General features: G+C 43.8%; 1 protein-coding gene across 1 annotated transcript in view; it reads left to right on the plus strand.

The window, feature by feature from the left end:
• Positions 1-8,987: 8,987 nt before the first annotated feature.
• NWD2 (NACHT and WD repeat domain containing 2) overlaps positions 8,988-24,492 on the plus strand; it is a 287,412-nt gene continuing 271,907 nt past the window's right edge. Inside the window, exon 1 of the mRNA XM_068278436.1 lies at positions 8,988-9,451. Coding sequence (XP_068134537.1) covers positions 9,301-9,451 — 151 coding nt within the window. The 5' untranslated portion in view covers positions 8,988-9,300. The remainder of the gene's footprint in view (positions 9,452-24,492) is intronic.

Raw genomic sequence — 24,492 nt, forward strand, 5'->3', positions numbered from 1 at the left:
GCATTGGCAGGGGGCCCATATTTAGAGCCAGACCCATTTGGTTGCTGGGAGCTGTTGCTAAGAGAGTTTTTGACTGACTACTGCCAGGTCTAAATAAAACCAAAGAGCTCTTCAATATCTAGTGTTTGTGAAATTCTTCACGCTTGATGTTTATTTTACAGACATCTTCTGGAAAGAAATGGAGTCTCTCATTTTCCTCACATTAAACACTTTCCTCTCTGGATCACTCCAGCTACTTGCCAGCTCCATAACCTTCCTAAAGCAGTGGCTGGATAGTGTGCTGATTAACCATTTTTTCCTCCACTACAGTATATCTACGTCCTCTGTGACTTCATCTAAGCCACAAGGACGTAGATATAAGTTGCATAGCTGAAGCACAGCTGTGCATGATTGGGCTTGCTCCTGTGCAAAACCTCCGGCACTGTCTGCTGTAGCAATAATTGGTGAAAGCGAATATAAATTCCTTGAGCTTCGAATAAGATTGATTTTTACCATTAAAAATACTTTTATTTTCTCAGTTCATAGTGAAAAATACACACTGTAGCATTATCTCAGAATCAAATACCCTCAACATAAATTGTAACAGGAACATAATCTAAGTTTTGTGATAAATGGTAGAAATAGCCAAACCAAATTTGTGTTTTTTATCTACAGTAGTCCTTTTTATTTTTAAATTGGAATTGGTAGAACTGATAAATAATGTGTTTTTTCTATTTGTTTCCTCTTTTTCCTATTAACCACGTGAGGACTGCAGTGTTAACCTCCCCCCCTAAAGACCAGACCTTTTTTCTTGTAATTGGCCACTGCAGCTTTAAGGACAAGCTGCAGGGCCGCACAACACAGCACACAAGTGATCCTCCCCCCCCTTCCTTTTCTCCCCACCAACAGAGCTGTCTGTTGGTGGGGTCTGATCGCCCCCCAGTGTTTTTTTTTTTTAATACATTTTTATTTTAATATTTTTCTAATAAATTTCTGTATTTTTTTTTCATCCCGCTCCCTCCCCCCGCCGGCCAAGCAGCGTGATCGGCTGTCATAGGCTTCAGGCTTCGACGCTAGGAGACTGTGCTCACTCTCCTGCTAGCCCCATAGAAGGCCATTCACGCCAATCAGCGTGAAGCGGTCCTGGGACTGCCGCGGAGCAGTCGGCAAGTAATTAAACTGCATAGAAAACAAAATTGTTCAAGGGAAAAAATGCCATACAATGAAAGCCTAGTTAGTCTTGAAAAAAAACTATGCATATTTCGTTTTGGTGTCATAAGTAGGGATAATGTTATTGCTGATTAAATCGGGACATAGCTAAAATGTCAAAACTGCTCTGGTCCATAAGTGGGAAACAAGGTCTGGATGTGAAGTGGTTAAGGGTGCATGTTATCATGTCCATGTAGTATGCGGGCCAACAGATTTTCAATACCATGAACTGATTGTACAGGTAAGCTGAAACAAAAACTGCTAAAACTGTATCACAATTATGATGAATCTGACACGTTTTACAATAGATTCCATGGTCCATAGGGGGAAACAAGGTCTGGATGTGAAGTGGTTAAGGGCTCTGCCTCTGACACAGGAAACCAGGGGAAATTTCATGTCTGCAGGATCCAAATGAGCATCCCTAAGGTTAACCAATTTTCATCTGAATAGGGCAAGGTGGTACACAAAGCATTGTACCTGGTCAGTGATCAATCAGGGGAAGTGGTTGATCATTAACCAGGTGGACCATTCCTAACTCACATGTGGCTGAGGGCTCAAGCCCACTAGCAGCCTTTTCTAAGCGCTAGTGATTTGAAAAAGCTCTTGCTAATGCAATGCTATGGGCGATTTTTAGGATCACACCCATAGCATTACATTAGCAAGAGCTTTTCAAATCACAAAGCGCTCAGAAAAGCGCTCCTTGTGCATTCCAGGCCTAATAGCGATGACAAAGGAAATGCAAATAATTCTAAGTTGATGCAAGATTATGCACATTTTGAGAGGTTTATGAAGCTTCAAAAATGTAACTAATCAATTGCCAACTTGGCAGGATTTGATTGGTCCATTTGCAAGCTGCACACATTTTCATACAATTTACATAATTCGGCATCAACTGAACAAATGATTTGCATCTTCTTGGGCATCTCTAGCAGTATTCTTTAGTAGAGTTTGGTACCAGAAGCCAGTAAGCACACGTGCCCAGCACAAACCTGGATTCAAACAGTCCTCCAGGGTTGGTTGTAGCTACAATGAGGCCCTGGGGCAAAAGTAGCTTTGGGGGTCCCCCTAAACTCCCCCTTCCAACTAAATCACCTCCAGGGCCCCTGAGTCAGCTGCCAGGCCCGGTCCAGTCCCCCATCACACAATATCATTAGGTGTCCATCATATGTCCCCTAAAAAGCATTTTGGGGTACCCATTATTCACCTCATTCTTTTCCTATACAGAGTAAACACACAGCATCCCCCTGTCACCATAGCTGGAGGGGAGGAGGAATGCCATGGGGGAAGGGGGGGGGGGCACGGGCAGTGGGGCAATTGTCCCCTTTGGTGCCCTGTAATCAGTACACTTTCTGAGGACTTATAGGACCTCTATGGCCTACTTACTAAATCTGTGATGCAATCTGAGTCACTGCCCTCTGTCTACAGAGATTATTAGTCTGCATTATTATTTTTATAAACTCAACAGCTGGTCTTTCCCATGGATGGCATCTGCTTAGCACTCACATATGCTAGTACTTTTTTGGCTGCAGATGAACCTCCATTTACAAAAATGCAAAACAGCACAACTCTGCATTATTAGCACAGTCAGTTGTACCTTGTTAACTGGCGTTTCTAACAAAAGATATTGACATTCCTCTCCCTGCACAATAAATACGTCCGAGAAATGGCAAAACGAAGGTCTGCTTTATAACTAATGTCCCTACCCCAAGGGATTAATTGGCATCAAACTGAGTCTTTGATTCATCTGCATTCACTTCAACTCAGCCACTCCAATTCAATCAATTCTGCTCCATTTGATAATTAAACCTTAACTCAGAGACAGTCATTTGGAGAATAGCGCTGTGGGGTTTACCCAGTGGAAAATCAAGCAAAGTCATGTAATATGTCAAAAGGAAGATAAAAAAGGCATTTTTTTAATTGCCTGCTTCCCTACCGCCGATGTCGTCAGAAGCAGGACGCAGTGTAATGATGTCACTGATGTCTGAAAAATGATGTCACTAGTGAAGGATTTTTTTTTTTATTACACTGTAATTAAACGTGTCATAGTCTGCGTGCAGACAATGCGCTCTGAGAAATCTTACAGTGAAAATATTGATTTGTATTAAAAAAAAGACTTTTATTACCGTATCATGGGAGCAGCCAGCACAGAGCCTCACTTGTGCTATGATTACACAGATAAACAAGTGTCAGCAAGATTAACTGTTTCAATTCAACCAGGGCAGACTATCCTCGGCGGCAGTGGGCACTAATTCTCATCTTTGAGAGTTAAAGTCAGCAGGTTGGAAATATCAAAGATGCCATATTTTTTCAGAAGAGATCTTTCTTCATCTGTCACTTGTGGGGGTGGCAGGCTTTTGTCCTATAGCCAGTAATTGAGTCTAATCATCTGGGTGTATGTAAACGACTATATATAACAAAGTGTTACGGGGAGTTCACCTTAAAGTATACCCGAAGTGACATGTGACATGATGAGATAGACATGGGTATGTACAGTGCCTAGCACACAAATAACTATGCTGTGTTCCTTTCTTTCTTTCTCTGCCTGAAAGAGTTAAATATCCGGTATGTAAGTGGTTGACTCAGTCCTGACTCAGACAGGAAGTGACTACAGTGTGACCCTCACTGAAAAGAAAGTCCCCTTTTTATCTCTTTCCTGCTCTCAGAAGCCATTTTCTGCTAGGAAAGTGTTTTATAGTTGGAATTTCTTATCAGTGAGGGTCACACTGTAGTCACTTCCTGTCTGAGTCAGAACTGAGTCAGCCACTTGCATACCAGATATTTAACTCTTTCAGGCAGAGAAAGAAAAAAAGGAACACAGCATAGTTATTTGTGTGCTAGGCACTGTACATACACATGTCTGTCTCATCATGTCACGTCACCTCGGGTATCCTTTAAAGCGGACCTGAACTTTTGCACAGGGCAGAAGAAACACAGAGAAATGCACCCTGTGTGTATTTAGAGAGTTTAGCCTGTCTAACTCCCCCTCATCTGTGTTTAAATACAAGTTATAATCTGATAAAGGGGAGTAGCAATAGCCCCGGCAAGGGATGCAGGCGCAGGGGGGCTGAACCTGGTAGGGGGCACGCCCAGGGACATTTAGAGCAGCAGGAGGGGAGTGCAGCGCAGAAGAGAGGGCAGTGGGCCCAACTCCCCCCTCCCTCACCTTGAACCCTCCTTCGGCGCACCCGGCTCCCTCCTCCAGAAATGATGACCGTGAGCGGGGCGAGGAACTCACCTCTTCCTCTTTCCAGGTGGTGATAGAGCTCTGTGTGCCTTCGTCTTCTACGCTCCAACGTTGCTGACTTCACTTCCTGTCAGTGACGTTGGAGCATAGATATCCTGCCTGGCCTGCCTTTAGAATTTGTTTTTTTTTTTTGGAAGAGGGGCAGGAGGGCCCCATCCAAAGTTTTTCAGGGGAGGCCCAGTGATTTTTTAGTTACGCCCCTGATTTGATCTCTCTGCTGTGTCAGCTGACTGCCAAGGCAGATAAGCTCATTTGAAAGCACAGGATGTTAACAATATATCTGCTTTCATGAAAGCAGGAAGTAGAAATACTGCAGATTTATTGTAGGATTTGCATCAGCTGTAACAAAGAAATGTTTTATGCTGTTGTGTATCTTTTAGAGCAGAGAGGAGGTTCTGCGTTCAGGTCTTCTTTAAGAGTTAAATATTAAAGATATAGCATTTTCAGAAGGGATCTTTCTTTATCTGTCACTTGTGGGGGTGGCAGGCTTTTGTCCTATAGCCAGTAATTGAGTCTAATCAATCTATTGTGCTGGGTGGATAAAACGACTATCGACAGTATAACAATGTGTTACAGAGGGTTCACCTCCAGTCAGACTTGACAATCCGGGCAACAAGGTATACGGTGGCATCTGCTGGTCCCTCAGTCCTTTTAAACCTTGCCTAATCCACACAGTAGCAGGCTTTAGGGATTTTAATTAACTCCCCAGACTCCCGGAAATAATAATAGCAACAATGGCTAACATGTAGCCTTTTGCAGTAGCTTTGAACGTTCATCTTCTTCCTACCAGAAGCTTACATTTCCTGCCCATTCTAAGCTGCTCTCTCTGGGAGGTTTATATATAATGCACAGACTGTAAAGGTCTATGGCTCACATTAATGTCGCCTCTAGCTGCGACCACAGACACTTTCGCTCCCTTGGCAGGGAAATAAAAGCGAGGGTTTTGACGACAGGGTGCAACCTTTCAGACTGATCTTTGTGCTGTGCCTTTTTCTGCAAATCTTTAAACGCGCAGAAAAAAAAAAAATATAATTATAAAAGCCCTATTGCCAGGCACCTGGGTAGCTGCTGAATTTTTCATTGGGGCCACTCTCACCAGGATGCCCCATTGCATACTGGGCAAAGCCAGCGGCCAAGAGTAAGTACAATGATTTATTTATGTCCTTAATCATTAGGTGGAGGGAAAAAAAGCCTTATACACCATGGATAATGGATCAACCTTGCATATTTTAAGAGCTCTTGAAATTGCACTTGGCAAAGCGATGACATTTATAAAATTTAGATTATGCAAAGTTTGTGGAAAATGCGATATATATATATATATATATATATATATATATATATATATATATATATATATATATATTCCACAGTTATTTACATTGGCAGTGTACGTCAAACAATTCATGCATCGAGTTCCCCGGAGCTCATAGACTGATGCTCCTGCCATAGTGTAAAGTCAACTTTGGGGTGAAGCAATAAAAAATCAGTTAATTTATCATTTTTGTGAAAGGAAAGAAGCATTCCCAGAGGACTCCACTTTGAACATTCCCATGAACATACAACCTCCATGTAGATAGTGACTGATTTTTAGTCCTAGGACCCAGGGGCGTAACTAGACATCACTGGGCCCCCCTGCGAAACTTTGGAAAGGAACCCCCCCCATCGCTTTCTGCACAGGAAAAGGACCAATGTGTTTTCTCCATGCGGAGAAAAACACTTAGACTTAACCTCCCTGGCGATACAATAAATCCGCCAGGGGGCAGCGCAGCACTTTTTTTTTACATTTTTTTTAAAGCTTGTAGCTAGCCTAGCGCTAGCTACATGCTTCCCCCCTCCCTTCGCTATCCCTCCCACCCCTCCGATCGCCGCCGGCGCTTTTACCCTGCAGGGAATCCGGTTCTGAACAGGATTCCCAGTATGGGCTTCCCCGTCGCCATGGCGACAATCACGATGACGTCACCAATGTCATCGACGTCGTGACGTCAGCGGGAATTCCGATCCACTGCTCAGCGCTGCCTGGCACTGATTGGCCAGGCAGCGAGAAGGGGTCTGGGGGGGGGAGGGGGCGGCGCGGCGGCGTGGATAGCGGCGAATCGGCGTGTAGTGGCGGCGATCGTTATGCACACGCAGCTAGCAAAGTGCTAGCTGCGTGTAGCAAAAAAAAAAAATATGTAAATCGGCCCAGCAGGGCCTGAGCGGCACCCTCCGGCGGCTTACCTCGTGTCCAGCACGGGGTTACTGCTAAGGAGATTAAAGGATATGTCAGGCAATCTATGCTACCCCCAGATCTACTTACCTAAGGCTTCCTCCAGCCCCTTGCAGCCAACAAGTCCCTCGTTGCAGATCTGCTCCCAGTACATACATACACACACATGCCTTATTATTTTACTGCATGAGAGCACATGCTATATGGAGGAACAACAATGACATGCTGAACAGAAGATATAGATTCACTGTAACTTTGGCAAAACGTTCAGAATATCACTGATTGATACTGTTATTAGAGGATCTTGGACTCAGTATGAGACAACAAGCTCTCAATGAGGCAGCCACTGAGACATCAATCTTTCCCATTTCACTGTGTACAGTAATCAGACACCATAAGGCCAGGTCACTAGCCTGTGTGTGATAAGAATCTAGGAATCTCTTCTAAGGGAAGGTCTACAACTTTTTTCCAACTGTGACTTCTTTGTTTGTAATGTTGTACATGAAGTCATCAGAACTGCTGCAGTGTGAGACAGATGTTTTTTTACGAACCCTAGGGAGCAGGGACAGTGTACAAATTCCAAAGTGTGTATGATTCCTTATCTGTGTGGTGGACACATGCAGTCAATATAACAATGGCACGAGATTAGAATACATTTTCTCTCCATGCCCTTAGTTGCTTGTCAGTCTCTCAAAGTTTTTCCCCCACAGGGCCCCTTGTGGCTTTTGGGCCCCCTTGCGGAGGCATCCCTTGCAGGGTCTATTTTTACGCCCCTGCTAGGACCAGACCCAGATTTACATCACAGAAGCCTATAGGCACTGATGTCCTGGAACCCTAGAACTTGCCCTACATGAACCTACAAACTCCCACCAAACTGCACCACAAGTGTGCTGGCTGTCCCAGCTGTCACTCCTCCCTTACTTCTCCTGCCCAGTGTAGGAAGCTGCAGGTGCCCCTTAGTATTAAGAAGCCAGCATTACCCTCAGTATTAAGTAGCTAGAGATGCCCCTGACTGAAGGGAGATTTGGTCAGTGGAATCCAGAGACCCGGGTGAGTAACCTCTCATTTATACTCTGCTCAGGACTCTACATAGGTAAAGAGAGAGGGAGGCAATCTGGGTGGAGAGTGAGCCGCTTTTCCATCATCAGGCGCCTGTAGGCACATGCCTACAGTGCGTTATGGTAAATCTGGCCCTGCAAAGAAACCTGTGGGCCGGTTCACAGGAGCTTCTGCCGTTCCTGTTATTCTGTCTTCAGCCTCCTTGGGTGACACAGAAACAACAAATTTAATTTAGCCAATCCTGAATGCTACATGTAGCTTTCAGGACTAGACGAAGGGATCTAATGCAACATTTACTTGAACAAAGTGAAAAGCCATTAGCATTTCCATTCGTATGAATGGAAAGCACTTGAGCAGCGAATGCCACATTTAATGTCCACCTGAACCAGCCCTAAATATTAATGCCCTAGCTCAGTCCAGTTCACATACTCATACAATGCCAGCAGTGGCGTAGCAATAGGGGGTGCAGGGGTAGCGACCGCATCGGGGCCCTTGGGCTAAAGGGGCCGCAAGGGGCTCTCCCCAGAATACACAGTATTAGCTCTTTATTGGTCCTGTGCTGATAATATTCACTTCTATAGCTGATTTGAATAGCAGTGACATTAACACACAGTTTCCCATCCCCTTCTTGCACCGCCTACACTGTGGTTGTCTTGTCTTTGATTGATTTTGGTGTGTTGTATCAATTTGTTATCTATAGCATGCTTGGGCCGCTCCAATGCTATACTTACACTGGGGCCCACAGCTTCTTAGCTAGTTACGCCACTGAATGCCAGGAAACAGTTGAAATCCTGGTTGCTAATAATAAATGAAGTTACTTATTGCCATTATTATTAATTCCCTAATGTATCAACTGCCCTAATGTCCAACCTTGGTTGACATGCTCCTAGCTGCAGTAGAGTTAAAACTGGAGTTGCATAAAATAGTAGTGGTATTATAAACTTAATAATAATAATCATCATCAGCTCAAATACTTTTTTTCTTCATTCCTGGTTAAGATAAAGAGTCGAATAGAAATAATTCAGGTCAGTAAATGAAAAATAAATGTGCACAGAGAGGTTTCCCTGCTTGCTGGGGAAGTGTGTAGAATAGATTTGAAATGTCCCGCGGTGGATGGGATGCCAGGACTCCCTCCAGCAGTGGCGCCCCTCCTCTCTGCCTAGTATCTATCTGGGCAGGGGGGAGAGGAGGGGGGATCTGTAGAGAGGAGGGCAGGCTGGGGATCTGTAGAGAGAGAGAGGAGGGCAGGCTGGGGAGTGAAGATTCTCCCAAGTCACATGTTCCCAGCAGCAGCACTAGCTGCCGATCCTGACTGTAAAGAGAACAAGACGAGATTCCCCTCCGCCGCTGGCATACACTGGAGGCACGCTGACTGCATGGGGCACGGATAGCAGCAGCCTGCGATGCTGGATATGAGGCTCTGCTGTCACTCCGGGCTTTGCTAATACTTCGTATGGCTGTTCTGTTCTTGCAGGCGGGTAACCCTTGCGAGGTGGGTGCCAGCGGGCAGGAAGGGGCACCGCACTGAGTCCAGAGACTTCAGTCCTCTCGCCTGGCATGCGTCCCTAGTCCGGAGGAGGCTGGTGACAGAGCAGGTGACATGTGGCCGTCTGGAGGCAGCAGCAGAGTGCCCTGCTCCCGGGACTCGGCTGTTAGGAGGGCATCCTTCGCTGGGAACCTGTCTGCATTGCCTCCTCATCTGGTACCCACTGGGAAGTGCGTCCGAGTCTTCATCAGCGCCAACCCTGAAGGTAATGCCTGCCCACGTCCTGCACGGTGTACATTGGCCATAGTAATGAACTTGTGAGGCTCATCTCCTGCAGAAGCTCTTTATTTGACAGGCTGCTAGTGACTTGTATGGAGTGACTGTTGCTGCCGCAATGACAGTGACAGTAATGCCTCATTTCCATAAGTCACTGAGCATCATGTCTTGCTCTGGTCTTCCCCCTTGTATGCAGCACTGTCAGTTTTGTGCATGACTAGTAGTGTTTCTCATTGGCAAATCTGGGGCACCTACTTTTCACTGTGTCTAGTAAAGAGGGCTGTGAACACATGCCAGTCATATATTATGCAGATAGGCTGTCACCAGAATTCACACTTCCCCACAGCTTGACATCTGAGCATCACTTCTTGCAGCCTCCACTGAAAACACCAAATATATTGCAGGATGTGTGGTCCTGATGAGGCACCCGGCTAATAGGAGATGGATCTGCTGTAAAACAGGCATTCAATCACAGAGTCAATGAGGCATGTGGGCTTAGAATAAATACACATCGCTCCCATACTCAGCATGGTATTCCCCTTAGCCCTGTCAAATTTTCCTGACCAATACTCACCTACATTTCATATTATCCCAGTGCAGCCGCTTGCATCAGCTTAACTATACTTAAATTCTTTTCATCAGTTTGTCAGAAATTCATAAAAATATGTAAGTGGCATTTTGAAAAGGCCAAGGATTTTTTTTTATTTCTTTATCCTTGACCATTCATTTGAGCCTGTATTAAACACAGTTTGTTTTTTTTTTGTTTTTTTTTCATAGTTTTAAAAAGTTTTCTACAATGTAGATTTTACATTTTAAAATAAGAAAAAAAACCCACCCTGCTGAGTGATAACAGTGGAAAACCAGTTTGTCTGGTACACAAGCTTGCCAGGCTGAAAGGACTGAAATGTCCCAATTATTAATGGGTATTGAGCACTAGAAGCAGGGCCGGGCCGAGGCAGAGGCTGGAGAGGCTCCAGCCTCAGGGCGCAGTGTAGGAGGGGACGCACAACTCATTCAGCTATCGTTCGCCTATTGTGTTTGAAGCAGAAAGAAATAAGAAAAGGGGATACATGACAGTGACTGCAAGCCAGATAACTAGAGATTGGGGCGTTGGGGAGGTTGGGGGCCCTGGGGCACCTATTAGTCTAATAGCAATCAGTGTGTGACGGGTGGGGTGGGAGAGATGGGGGGGCGCACTTTGCTGTCTCAGCCTTGGGTGCTGGAGGACCTTGTCCCGTCTCTGACTAGAAGTTCCTAGGTATGCCTCTATTTTCTCCTTTCTTTCCTTTTTCAGTCTAGTCTCTATAAAATCTGACTGCATTCCACTTTCAAGCTTTCTTCTATTGCAGAGAACACCGGTACACTGTTCACTATCTCTGCATTGGCCTCTGAGCTAAAAGTAAAGAGGTATAATGGAGAGGAGGGAGGGAGGGAGTGCCACAGTTTGCAGAAGTTAGAGGAGCCTATGCAGCTGTCATGGCAGAACTAGACCAGAGTCAGTAGAGCACAAACAGCAGGGAGAAAGGTTTGGAAGGAAGCCCTAAGTTGCTTTAGGTCTCTTCAGAAGGTTATAGCAGGAAACTTTTTACAGTAGAAGTAGGATTTCTTGACTCTATTATGCATTTGGATGTTGAAAGGTGTTAATGACCACACCCTCAGAAGGTTTTGTGGTATCGGTCTGCAGAGTGGACACATCACTGGCTATAATAGGTGAGGACTGTATCCCAGACAGCACCCTCTAGTGACAGTTTAAAGGAGCAAGAGGGATATGGAGGCTGCCATATTTAGTTCCTTTAAGCAATATCCCGCTGATCCTCTGCCTATAATACCATAGACCCTGAACAAGCATGCAGCAAATCAGGTGTTTCTGACAATATTGTCAGATTTGACAAGATTAGCTGCATGCTTGTTTCTGGTGTTATTCCAACACTACTGCAGCCAAATAGATCAGCAGGGCTGGCAGGCAACTGGTATTGTTTAAAAGGAAATAAATGTGGCAGCGTCCATGTTCTTCTCACTTCAGGTGTCCTTTAAGGAAAATTTCTTATGACTGCTAGGCCTTACACCTGCCTTCTACATCAACAAAAGTTGATAGGCAACAGGGCGTGTGAAGGCAAGTGTCCATAAGGAGAAACTCTAGGTGAGACTTATGACAGTGATATCCAAAAACTACAGCAGCAACATAAACAGAACTACAAATCACGGAAGACCAGACATTGGTACTTATATTCCCGTTCCCAGATTCACCTTCAATATTAGTACCGATAAATCACTTAATCTAAACCATTCCATAAAGTAAGTAAAAATCCCCTCCTCCCTCACATGTGTGACTAGACAATGGGCTTCATTGACTGGGGGTGTGTCGGCCATTAAACTAGCGGCTATTGTTGTGCTTGTGTTAAATGAGGCACTTTATAACACTGGTCAAGCAGGTCCTTATCTAAAAAGTATATATTTTTTGAAAATCCTGATTAATGATATCTGTATTATGGATTTAGACCTTATGAACAGCTGCATCTAGTGTAGCAGAGCGCTGTTAGCTTATTGATTGTCACTGCATAGCAGCAAGTTTTATAGGCAATACGTTGGTGATGACATCATCGTCTGCAAAAAGGCCTGACATCACTGTCATCTGAAGCAGGAGTTTGAGCACCTTTTTACCGGGCTGAATGCTAAGTTGTCATTCAAAGTCAGAGGATTGTTTACAGTGAATAGGAGCTGACAAGATCACCCTTGCCCATTGTTTGCTAGCTTATCTTTGACCTTGCCTTTCTTTCAAAGAAGAAAAAAAAAACGTCCAGAAATTCTCCAGGCTTCCGTGAAAAATTCCCTCTTCTCCTATGTGTCGCTGAAACCTGATCGCCACATTATGGATCCTAGTATTTGCCGGAGACAGAGCTGTATATTTACAGCCTACACTAAGCAAAAACTGGAAGCGGCTGAAAGTAGAGGTATATCATGTAATAAGCGCTGAGGCATCATTTCCTCCGACCTGATGTCATAGGCTGTTGGGTATTAGGCTTTCGTGATTTCAGCTTACACATTATTAATGAGGTTGTCTGCTTTGCGCTGTATATTACTGATGGATGGTCAGCATCACCTCGTGGGGTCAGACACAATAATATGACAGGCGAATCTTCCAGTAATGCAGATTATAACTGAAATGTATTTAAAAAAAATTACAAAACAGTATCACGGCCTTCTGACCAGAGCAGGATCATCCACAAGGAAAAACTAGGCAGTTGCCTAGGGCCTGCAGAGAGTCTAGGGGCCTGATGGATGCTAGCCCAACACACACACACACACACACACACACACACACACACACACACACACACACACACACACACACACACACACACAATCTTACATAAAAAAGCCTGATGATTATCAGTGGTGGGCAAAAACTGCTATCTTGCATAGGGGCCCCGTTTCATTGTAATCCATTTCCGCTTGTGACTGCCACCCACTGCAACAGATGTATATAGGAAGAGGTACGTTATCATCATACAGCTACCCATAGACATAAGATGATGGTTGTCTGATAACAACCAATTTCAGCTGATCAAGCTCCAGATCTAACAGCAGTCTAAAGTCTGTGGGTGCTGTCGATAACTGTCGGCTAGCCAAGTCACTTAAGCTCCATACACTTGTGGGACCGCGGTTGTCAGGAAATGAGCGATCCACGATAGTTAGCCTCGAAGGAGGTCAGCGCATATTGGAGTTCAGCAATGGCACAATGATGGTCTCCCGATCAGATCATCACCGAAAGCGCACAATGAGGACCCGGAAGTGCAAAATTCACAACATATAAGTATTTTGAAAGGATTGATTGTTTGCCACCTATTCAGTGAGGAGACCTTGTGCAAGACTCCCTAACACTGCTACTGCCTATAGAGCGCGCCCTAGTGGCTGCAGCTCTGGTGCTTTGAATCCACCAGGAGAAAAGCACAATATAAATGTTTGGTGTCTTGTCTTGGTGCCGACAATTAACAGCGATTATTGTCCATACTAATCCGCCAGTAAGGATTGGTCTCTACATGGACAGCATTCGATGCCTTTTACGTGGGGACCGGGCATGTTAAAAAATCTTTATCAAGTAGGTGAAGGAAGGAGCAGCGAGACATTGAAGGATCTATTACCAGTATAGGCTGTATAGGCTGTACAGTGCTAGCGGCTGAACCAATTCTCACTCAGATTGCTGCAGAAATGTAACAGAGGGAGTGGCCAAAGGCCACTTCACAGCAGGGACACTTCACAGCAGGGACACACCCATGCTCTACTCTTGCAGGCTATACCACAACGGCCTGCATGCTGCACTTCATTCCCTAGAGGCTATTTTAAAGGGAACCCGATGTGAGAGGGATATGGAGGCTGCCATATTTATTTCCATGTATACAATGCCAGTTGCCTGGAAGCTCTGTTGATCTTCTGGCAAAATAAGTGTCTGAGTCAAAACCCTGGAACAAGCAAGTAAAACCTGAGTCAGCTGAGTCAGAGTACCAGATCTGCTGCATGCTTGTTCAGGGTCAATGGATAAAAGTAATAGAGGCAGAGGATTGGCAGGATAGCCAGGCAACTGGTATTGTTTAAAATTAAATAAATATGGCAGATTTCAAATTCCTTTCTAGTTCCCTTTAAAGCAGGGGTCTCAAACTCGCGGGCCATTTGCGGCCCTCGATACAATATTTTGTGGCCCTCGCCAGCAAAAGCTTCCTTATAGTTCGTTTCAGTGCTCCCAAGTAATCCGCCGCATCCCTGCCGCTAAACAAGGACTGCAGAGCCCCCAAATCGCCCGGGGGCAATCCGCCAGCATTTCCTAGACGGGGCAGAGCTTTCAGCTTCAGCTCTGCCCCTCCTGACCTCGTTTTGCGGCGGGGACACAGCGCATTACTTGTAATGGGAGCACTGAAGCGAACTATAAGGTAAAATAGGCAAAATAGTTTGCTTCAGTGTGAATTTGATTTTTTTAATTTCGAAATAAAAAAGCAATGCCGGGGGGGGGGGGGGGGGGGGATGGGGGCAGGAGCTGCTGATTGTGAAATCCCTTATGCGGCCCAGCCTCATCCTGACTTTGCCTCCTGCGGCCCCCAGGTAAATTGAGTTTGAGACCCCTGCTTTAAAGCATGTAGGACTAGATGAGAAAGTTTATCAAACCTGGATAGCTGCTGTAATATGCATGAGGATCAGATCTGTTGCAGCGGCCAAGGATGTCATAGACTCATAGAGGAATGTAATTCATGTTATAATGGTAGCAGAAAGCTTAGCCGTATCTGTTTTCTTTTAGCAGGTGGAAGGAGAGGACAAAGTGTTTTTGACATCTAAACTATAATTTTAACACGCCTCTCCCTTTAAACATACTTACCTATGAAGAAGGAAGGTTCTGGATACTATAGAGCTTATGTATTAGATACTTATGTAAGAACTGGAATGCTTCTGGATGGATGGTCCCTCTTGGGGTTTTTTTTTTTTGGGGGGGGGGGGGGGAATTATAAAATGATACTTAAAGCCTCTGAATTATCCATATGCTTACCACTACTGAGGCAACTATCTAAAGGCTGTGTATACTATAGACCCTTTCCATTCCTCCATACTGACCATCGTTCCTGCATTGTGCCTAGTTAAACCTCGTCGAGCTGCTAGTTTGAATGGCGCCTGGGTGGTCTGCAGGAAGCCTACGGCAGTACTCGCAACCCTGAGTACTTCTGAGGATGAGACCAGTATGTATGTGCTGGTCTTCGGCAGACCTCAGAAGTACTCGGGAAGGCAAGTACTTCCGAATGCTTCCCAAAGACTACCAAATGAATTTTTACCGGGAATGGTGTAGGAATGAAGGAAAAGAAAGGCCCTATAGTATCCAGAGTATCCTTCCTTGTTCTTAGGTAATTATCTAGCCTGAAGTGTGTTTCCTCATTGCAGGTTTTCTTTAAAGGCCAAGGATTAATGTGAATTATAGAGCTACTGTATGATTTTGAGGATTGTGATTGAACACTGATTCAGCAAACTAGTTAGCAGCGAAATGGGGGGGTGGAGCAGGTCCAAATTCTGCATGGAGGCTCAGAAGTCTTTAGCCATGCCACTGTCCCAAGCTTTGGAGTTTGTATCTAGCACTATTTCTGCAACTTTGCTCCTCTGCTCCCTGTAGCTTTTATAGCGTTTCAGACTTTTGGAAGCTAAATATACCTTCCACTTGTCCTTTCTCTTCTTGACTTTGTACTTAAACTTATCACTCTACCAGATAGTTATTTTCATCTAATTTCCTACTCTAGGTTTCCCACAGACATCTTTTGCAGTACGACCGCACTCTCTTTAAATGCTTCTCGGTTTCTTTCTAAATGCCCCCGCTGAATTCCAATTTCTCCACTTTGATACAGAATTTCTATCAGTGGTCTTTTTTTTTTCCCTCCGGAAAAGCAGATTTAATTTTAAATTCTATAATGACTTTTGGCTTCCTACTTCTTCTCTGGTTGGTCTCCTGAGTACCTTTCTCCCCATTACCAAATAATTGTCACTTTTTATTTCTGCTTCTTTTTTCACATGATCATCAATAGCTTCCTTCCTTATACTCTTGTCAGTATTGATATTGTCTACCGTTTACTTTTCTCTCCTTGCTGGTGCTTCTGTTCTGTATCTATGCATTGGCTTGTGTGGAAATTGTATGTCTGAACTAATTAACTGCTAAACACAAGTCTACTATTTTTCCCCAAATCATTTTTGTTGCTCCTTGTCTGCCTTCCCATATTTCCTATAATATCTGCCAAGAAAGATGTGCCTTATTAGCCTTTTCTTGTAACGTCTTGAAAAATTTGCTCTAAGCATTAATACATTGGGGTCCCTATAATATTATTATTGCCTGAAGTTGAACTTACTAGTTTGCACCAAAAGAATTAGCCAAACTGTTGACTGATTTATCAAGAAAAGAGTAAATAAGGAAAACTGGTCCAGTTCTAAGTTCTGCTTATCCTAACACAAGTGAAACTAACTTTTCAAGTTAAAAGGTGCAACTAGTACATGACATAGGAACCCTTTGAAGGTGTTTTTGATGAATTAGCAGATTAGAGTCTGACACTTTGTTCCTAGAATATTGAACACTTTCACAATATTCTAATGACCTGAGATTTTGATTTTGGGGTTCTTATAAGCTGTAAGCCATAACAAATAACTTAACCACTTCACCCCAAAGGTGTTTTTACCGTAACGGACAAGAGTGATTTTCACCTTCAGTGCTCATACCTTTCATTTGCCAATAGCTTAAACTATACTAATCACAATGAAATGATCTATATCTTGTTTTTTCTTTCACTATTTTCACTTGCAAGTGCACTTGAATGCACGTGCACGCGATGGAGCGCGCATGCGCGCACGCAGGGGCGTGCATGTGCACGCGCGCATGTGCACTCGGACAGCGGCAGTAGCACTGTCTGACTTATAAAAACATCCTGGAGCCATTAAGAGGCTTTAGCAGGATGTTTTTAGAAGTCAGCTTGTCATTAAGTGGTTAAAATATCTTGCTTTGCATGCAATGAGTCTATTTCATATATTAGTTTCACCTTATAAGTTGAATTACTGAAATAAATGGACTTTTGCACTATAGTCTAATTTATCGAGTTTCACCTGTATTTTAGCTTTTGTGTGCCTTTTGAGAGTTTTTTTTTTACTCTTTTTGCAACATTTGACAAATAAAATACCAACTAACTTGCCTATTAATAATAGTATGCTAATAGTGTAGACGCAGTATGCTTCCACTTATCATCGAAAAATCTGAATCTGTCTGAAGCCATTAAAAGTGACTTACAAGATTACAGTAGATACATTAGGATAGTGGTGCATACTGGTAATCATTTTACAGACATTTGTGAATGTAATAATCAATCTTTACTATTAGCTGTGTTTTAAAATAATGGGGTATGACTTATTCCAAAGACAGAATTACACAAAAATACCCAAAACCAACGCATAAAATCATTGTTCTTACCGGTAAGTAGGTGAAAAAGCTACAGGCAGGCAAGTACACACGTGCAAATAACCACTAGGGAGAAAAAGAGACATACTTAGCTCAAAAGCAATGAAAAAAGCTTCATTCAACAAAGACACACCACCAGTAAGTTGTATACAGTAAAGGACATACAGCCACATGGTAGAGAAGTATATAAATACTGTCACAATAGCACTGGTGGTGTCATAGGCATATTATTGATTAGGTATTGAATAACATTCTTTACCTCATAGGTTATTGATTAAATCCAGGATTGATTGATTAGACCCCCCAAACAGTCACTGCTCATATCCCTCAATATATATATATATATATTGCTTTATACTGTTTATTCTTTTGTTTAATATGTTATAATGTGCTGCAATCGGTTCAGCTTTGTCCCTGGAATGTTCCAGCTCTGCTCCAGTTCTGAGACAAAACAAGAACTAAAGTATCGGTGAAGGTCAGCACACAGGCTGCTCAGAACATGGCGAAGGCCTTACCCAGAGCCTGCATTGCATTGCAGGACACTGAGCTCGGTTGATTGCATCATAGTTAATTATGCTAAATATGTACACCCCTAACACACTTTCTAATAATTATGCACACCTCTACTAACCAATAAACCATCCCTAAAATGAATAAAAATTAATTGTACGTCATGCAATCTATAAAAGTAAGGACTGCGTTCCAATAAACATGCTTGCTAATTATGAATCTATGGGATATGGTCTCTGTGTCTCTCTGATTCAAGGTTTCTAATGCATGCTTAGAAACAGGTTAACATTAATTTGGATCACCTGGATAAATCCATCAAAGCGGTGTTCCCTGCTATATCAGTGGCTTATAAACTGTAGACATAAACGAAGAAGGGTGGAAAAAGAAGGTGGTGTCTCTAAAGTGACTCGGCAACTGATGCGTTTCATAGTTTAGCACCTATTTCAGAATGTAGCAGTAAGCATTTGCGCATAATAGTGAGTATAGTGGTGAGCCAAAATAAAAACAATGAGACCTTGGCGAATACAGAACACCAAAACTGAATAGTAAGGGAAAAATAAACAAAGCAGATTTGGGTAGGATTATTTGGTTGAAAACCTAGGATGCAATAAAGGGCAATCAATATCATTATGCTCACATGGTATGGTATGCCAGTTCAGCACTTCTCAGATCAGTTGTCCACCTATGGCAGTTTGAATGTGCCCATGTTTCATGACAGCTTATACAAACTGTTAAACTCAAATGATTACTACTCACTACTAAATTTTGGTCTGATGAAATAGGTCCTGGACAGTGAGATATGTCAGGATGCTAGTTCGCTAAAAGCAGACTGGAACTCTAGCATTTCACACAATGAAGGTCTTTATTTAACATGCACTTGCTGAATGAATTTGCTGGACTTTGCTTTATGCATGTTTATAGCTAAATCAGAGTTGTTTTTTTAATTATAAGCTGTGAACCATAGCTGTGAGCTGTGCAATGGTAGCTCTCTTCCCTTTGTAAACACAGGCTTAACCTTTCGGTGCTTCTAGTTAAGTGAATCCAAGTAAAACTTAAAGGAGTCATCAGGGCTAATAAAGTAAAATGAGTGGTACTTACCGGGGGCTTCCTCCAGCCCCAAGCTCCCAGGACCTCCCTCGCCGCAGCTCTACCCGCAGCCGTTTGCCCGAGCTCCGACCCGGTCCCCGGCGATGATGGCTCTGTACTGCGCTTGCGCGATCGGCGCTGTCAATCACCAGCACGTGGGCAGGAGCGGACTGCGCGGGCGCAGTAGTTTTGCTCCTTAGCTATGCCACTGCACTTAGCACTGGATAAATTGTTGCAAATGGGAATGGCTATGAGTCAGATATGTAGGTCCGACTCAAGTACAAGTCAACCCCTATACTTTTATTTAGTGAGTGAGACCTACATTTCTAGACTTATAGTCGAGTATATACGATATATATATATATATATATATATATATATATATATATATATATATATATATATATATATATATATATATATATATATATATATATATATATATATATATATATATATATATATATATATTGTGAGGGATCATCAGCTGCAAATGGTGAGGACTCAGCAGGAGATAGCAGCACAGACAGGTGTAATTTCCAAAACAAACAAGAGTTTATTTGACAGCAGGCTTCTTAAACAGCAGTTTGTAAAGTACGGTTCAAACATAAAGCAAAAAGGGCCAGTCCTGGCCACCAGCTTACATTCAGCATTCAATATCAGGAACAAGCAAAACTCCATGTGCAGCCTGCATTATCTCCAGAGCAAAAACCCGCTTCCTGAAAACAAATGTAAAGTTTTTCTCTGCAGACTGACAGACCTTGCTGGTCACACCCTCTCTCTCTCCTCCTCCTCTGATCAGACTTTCAAGCTGCTCTGTTAACCCTTTGTGAGCCTGACTCCAGCAGAAGCCCACATAAACAGAGCAATTGATCCACCAAGGATCTGGCGACCAGATGCGCCCGCCCACTCTGCATCTGGTCAGCTCCGGACCCAATTAAGGTTTTTAACCTCTGCCCATGTGACAGACAGCCAAAACCTTTTATTCCGGAGCTGCTACTGGACGTAGCGTCTGATCCCAGGTGGAAGGTACCTCCCATCCAACACAATCTGAGACAAATCGATTAACTCCTGGGTATCGACTTAGGCCCCGTTCACACTGCACGCGTTCCCAGCCGCGTTTTGGAAACGCGTGCAGGTGGCCGACACGCACGACATCAGACATTGCATGCAGTGCAATGTCTGATGTTCACACTGCATGCGTTCGGACCTGTGCGGTCCGGGAACGCTTGCTGCACGCATTTTTTGTAAAAACGCGTGGCTGTCCCATTCACTTTTCAGTGATGGGATCAGCCACGCAATGCATACGAACGCGGATGGCGTGCGTTCGTACGCGTTGCGGTCCGCATGCGTTGCGGTCCGCGTTCTGCAGTCTGAACGGGGCCTCAGTCACTATATATATATATATATATATATATATATATATATATGTGTGTATATAAATGCAGTATAGTAAAAATATCTATATATTTTTTTCTTTGAAATACTTAGGTACTACTTTACTAATTATTTTTATATTTTAAGCCACTATGTTGACAGTTCTTCTCCTTTTCCATTGTTTCTTTTTCTACAAAAATGTTTTAAAATAATGTGTCTTCTGTAGCTTCTGGATATCCTCTTTTATATTCACAGTGCAAGTCGTGCACCAGATTGCATGCAACAGAACATTGTTGTCTTTTCAATACTCAAAGGTTATCCAGCCTGTTAGAAATATTGTCTGTGTGTAGCAACACATGGGACTGCCTACAATGAACATGCTCTGTGACAGGAATTTCCTGCAGTGGAATTTGGCTATGTGATACAATAAATAAACCTTCTTCATGTTGAGAAAATCATTTTATTGTAATAAAATGCTAAAGTGGAACTGAAGTTTGACATAACATACAATAGGAAACTATATGCCCAAAAGTAATCTAATCTGCATGAAAACCTTAATTCCCTCCCTGGTCACATTAAGCTAATTTTGAAGCTGCCATGCTTCCATGGCTTGCAGTATAGCTAGGTTAATGTTCAGTTCAATCTGTAAGCGCAGACTGCTATTTTTAGACTGTACTGCGTAATCTTTTTGCCTTGCGCACAGAATCATGCTGCAGCCTTATCTCCTGCTTTCAGAGACAAGAGAACAATCTAAGCAGCTCGGAGAGCACTATACAGCTCAGCCAGCACTGCACAGCTCATTGACCGATCAGTCACATGATAAAATGAAACTAAACTGATTAACCCTCTTTGGGCTGGTGCACACCAGAGCAGTTCTGAAGCATTTTTTTAAATGCTTGCAGGGGGAAAACCGCTTGGCTAATGAAAGTGAATGGGATGGTGCACACCAGAGCAGTTTGTTTTTTCGCAAACTCGGGGGCTGCAGCATTTTTTAGATTTCTGAGTCGTTTCTGCATCAATGTTAAATATAGGAAAGTTGAAAACCGCTCTGAAAAACGCTAGATCAGAGCGGTTTTCCAGGGGTTTTTGTTACAGAAGCTGTGCAGTAACAGCTTTTACTGTAACGATAATTGTAATCTGCTACACTAAAATGCTCCAAAAACGCTAGGCATGTTTAGAAAATGTCTCTAAACATACCTAGAATCGCTCTGAAATTTGCTTCAAAAACCTCTAGCGTTTTGCAGATCTGCTAGAGGTTTTTGGCGTGCACCGGGCCTTAGACTCTTTATAAATTAAACACACACACACATTGAATTTAGGACCTAAAATACTGTGACAAATGTATTGGAGCAGAGAGGACATTTTGACTACACCTTTCATTGTAAGCTGAACTGCAGGCAAACAGCTAGATAGACATTTTAGGTAATGTCTTAGTAGTCTGAAATCATGTTTTTCATTTTAGATTTATAAAAACGTGTTCACATTTTAGTAGCTACCAATCACCTATCAATGTAATTTACCTAAATTAGTGAACTGCCGATCCATTTACTTGAATGGAGTCACAAACTGCCAGCTTTGATGGGTACTTAACCTCCCCGGCGTTCTATTGAGATCGCCAGGGAGGCTGCGGGAGGGTTTTTTTTTAATTAAAAAAAAACTATTTCATGCAGCCAACTGAAAGTTGGCTGCATGAAAGCCCACTAGAGGGCGCTCCGGAGGCGTTCTTCCGATCGCCTCCGGCGCCCAGAATAAACAAGGAAGGCCGCAATGAGCGGCCTTCCTTGTTTTGCTTAGATCGTCGCCATAGCGACGAGCGGAGTGACGTCACGGACGTCAGCCGACGTCCTGACGTCAGCCGCCTCCGATCCAGCCCTTAGCGCTGGCCGGAACTTTTTGTTCCGGCTACGCTGGGCTCAGGCGGCTGGGGGGACCCTCTTTCGCCGCTGCTCGCGGCGGATCGCCGCAGAGCGGCGGCGATCAGGCAGCACACGCGGCTGGCAAAGTGCCGGCTGCGTGTGCTGCTTTTTCTTTGAAGAAAATCGGCCCAGCAGGGCCTGAGCGGCAGGCTCCGGCGGTGATGGACGAGCTGAGCTCGTCCATACCGCTCAGGAGGTTAAAGAGAATCTGTACTCTAATATTCTTAGAATAAAAAGCATACCATTCTATTCATTATTTTCTCCTGTGCCCCTCTGTGCTGTTTCTGCCACTCTCTGCTGCAATCCTGGCTTGTAATTAACAGTTTTAGGCAGTGTTTACAAACAAACTAACCAGCTTCTAATAGGCTCAGCTAAGCATAGAGTGTGAGTCATTCAGAGTATGCAGGGGGCCTGCAGAGGGTGTGTATCGCTTCTACCAATCACAAGCAGCCCTGCACATTCCACACAATCAAGCTTTAGCCCGACAAACAGGACAGAGGAAAGATACATTGATTTATTACAGAGACAGTGCAGTTAGGAAAGACTGCAGTAAGCCAGAGCAGATTAGAACAGGCATAGGAACTTATAGGATAGAAGAACTAAGGCTGAAAAATTTGTTACAGAGTCTCTTTAAAGAAGTAGCGGTACATGGGCTGTTCACTTGTATTGTGGCCGCGTACTTCTGCTTTTCAAAGTGGCAATCTGAGGCAAAATGATGAACACGGTGCACTGCTCTATTACATTCACCACAACAAAATTTACAAAAATGATTTTGGGTGATCGTCCCTTATTGCCATCCATTATCAACAACAGCGGTGTGCAAAAAAAACTGGTGATATTAGAGTGGTAATCATTTAAGCTTTTTGCCAGTTTTGTAAGTGATAATCTGAGGCCCAGTGCACACCAAAACTGCTAGCAGATCGTCAAAACGCTAGTGGTTTTGGGAGCAGAGAGACGATATTTGCCGGGTGCACACCGAGCGCATTTTGTATGTGATCCGCCGGCCGCATCAGCATCCGCGTGGCTAATGTATCTCTATGGGCTGGTGCACACCGGCGGTTTGAGGTTTTAAGCAAACCGCAAACGTGTAGCAAGAGGCACGTTTGCGGCTTGCTAAAAACCTCAAACCGCCGGTGTGCACCAGCCCATAGAGATACATTAGCCACGCGGATTTTCAAGCGGATGCGGCCGGCGGATCCGCCCAGTGTGCACTGGGCCTAAAAATCACTTTTCTGGTTATCTGGACACTGCCATTTTTAAAAATAGGCCATGTTATATTAACTTTATTTAACACATCTCTGGATCAGTTGTTGGCATTTAATATACTGCCATATACTTGCGCTGCACTGCATAATATGTTGACGCTTTATAAATACAATGAATAAAATAAATACCTAGCTTTTAATTTTCTATACTTTTGGAGTGGTTCACATGGACGCTTGCATGTCGTTTACCGATGGCCACGGCACTTGTTGGTAAGCACTGTACTATCACGTGAATGGGCAGCGATGGGACCAACGTTTCCTCCTGTTTTTACTATCATGTATCCCTATTTTTCCCGTCGTTTGAGCCGACCCTAGAAGCCACAGGTTTCTTCTAGGGTTGATTACAGCTTCGCCTCTGTGTCCCCTTGCGGTGGTTAAAAATTGCTAAAAGCCGGCAAAAGCAGACAGATACTTTTCTGCACACCTACAGAACAGCATTTGGATGAGAGGCTGGGTGGCTGGTTCAGACATCTATCTGAAACAAGCCTTAAGGGGACCATACATTAGCCGAACAACCAACTAATCGACTATCCAATTCGATTATTATAATCGAATTGGATGAAAATTGATGCTGCCAAGTGCATGCCCGACCGACAAAGCGACCAATTTTGAGACAGAAATTGGGCGCACGGTCGATCGCGCATGCTGGAAAATTTCGGGCTGAAGTTGGTTGGTCGGGTGCGCGGCGATACGGTGGCCGAATTGTGAACGAGCGACGAGAAGACGAAACCCCCGCCACTGCCGCCGCATTGTATAAATGTATGTAGTGTAGTGCATTAATACATTACCTGTCTGGTGTGAGCCTCCACGCGGTCTCCATCCATCTCGCGGGGTTCCGCATACACGCCGGCAGCACATAGCGTCTGATGTCACATGCTATGCGCCGCTAGCGTGTATGCGGCTTACCCGGCGA

The sequence above is a fragment of the Hyperolius riggenbachi genome, chromosome 1, assembly GCF_040937935.1.
Source record: "Hyperolius riggenbachi isolate aHypRig1 chromosome 1, aHypRig1.pri, whole genome shotgun sequence".
Lineage (NCBI taxonomy): Eukaryota > Metazoa > Chordata > Amphibia > Anura > Hyperoliidae > Hyperolius > Hyperolius riggenbachi.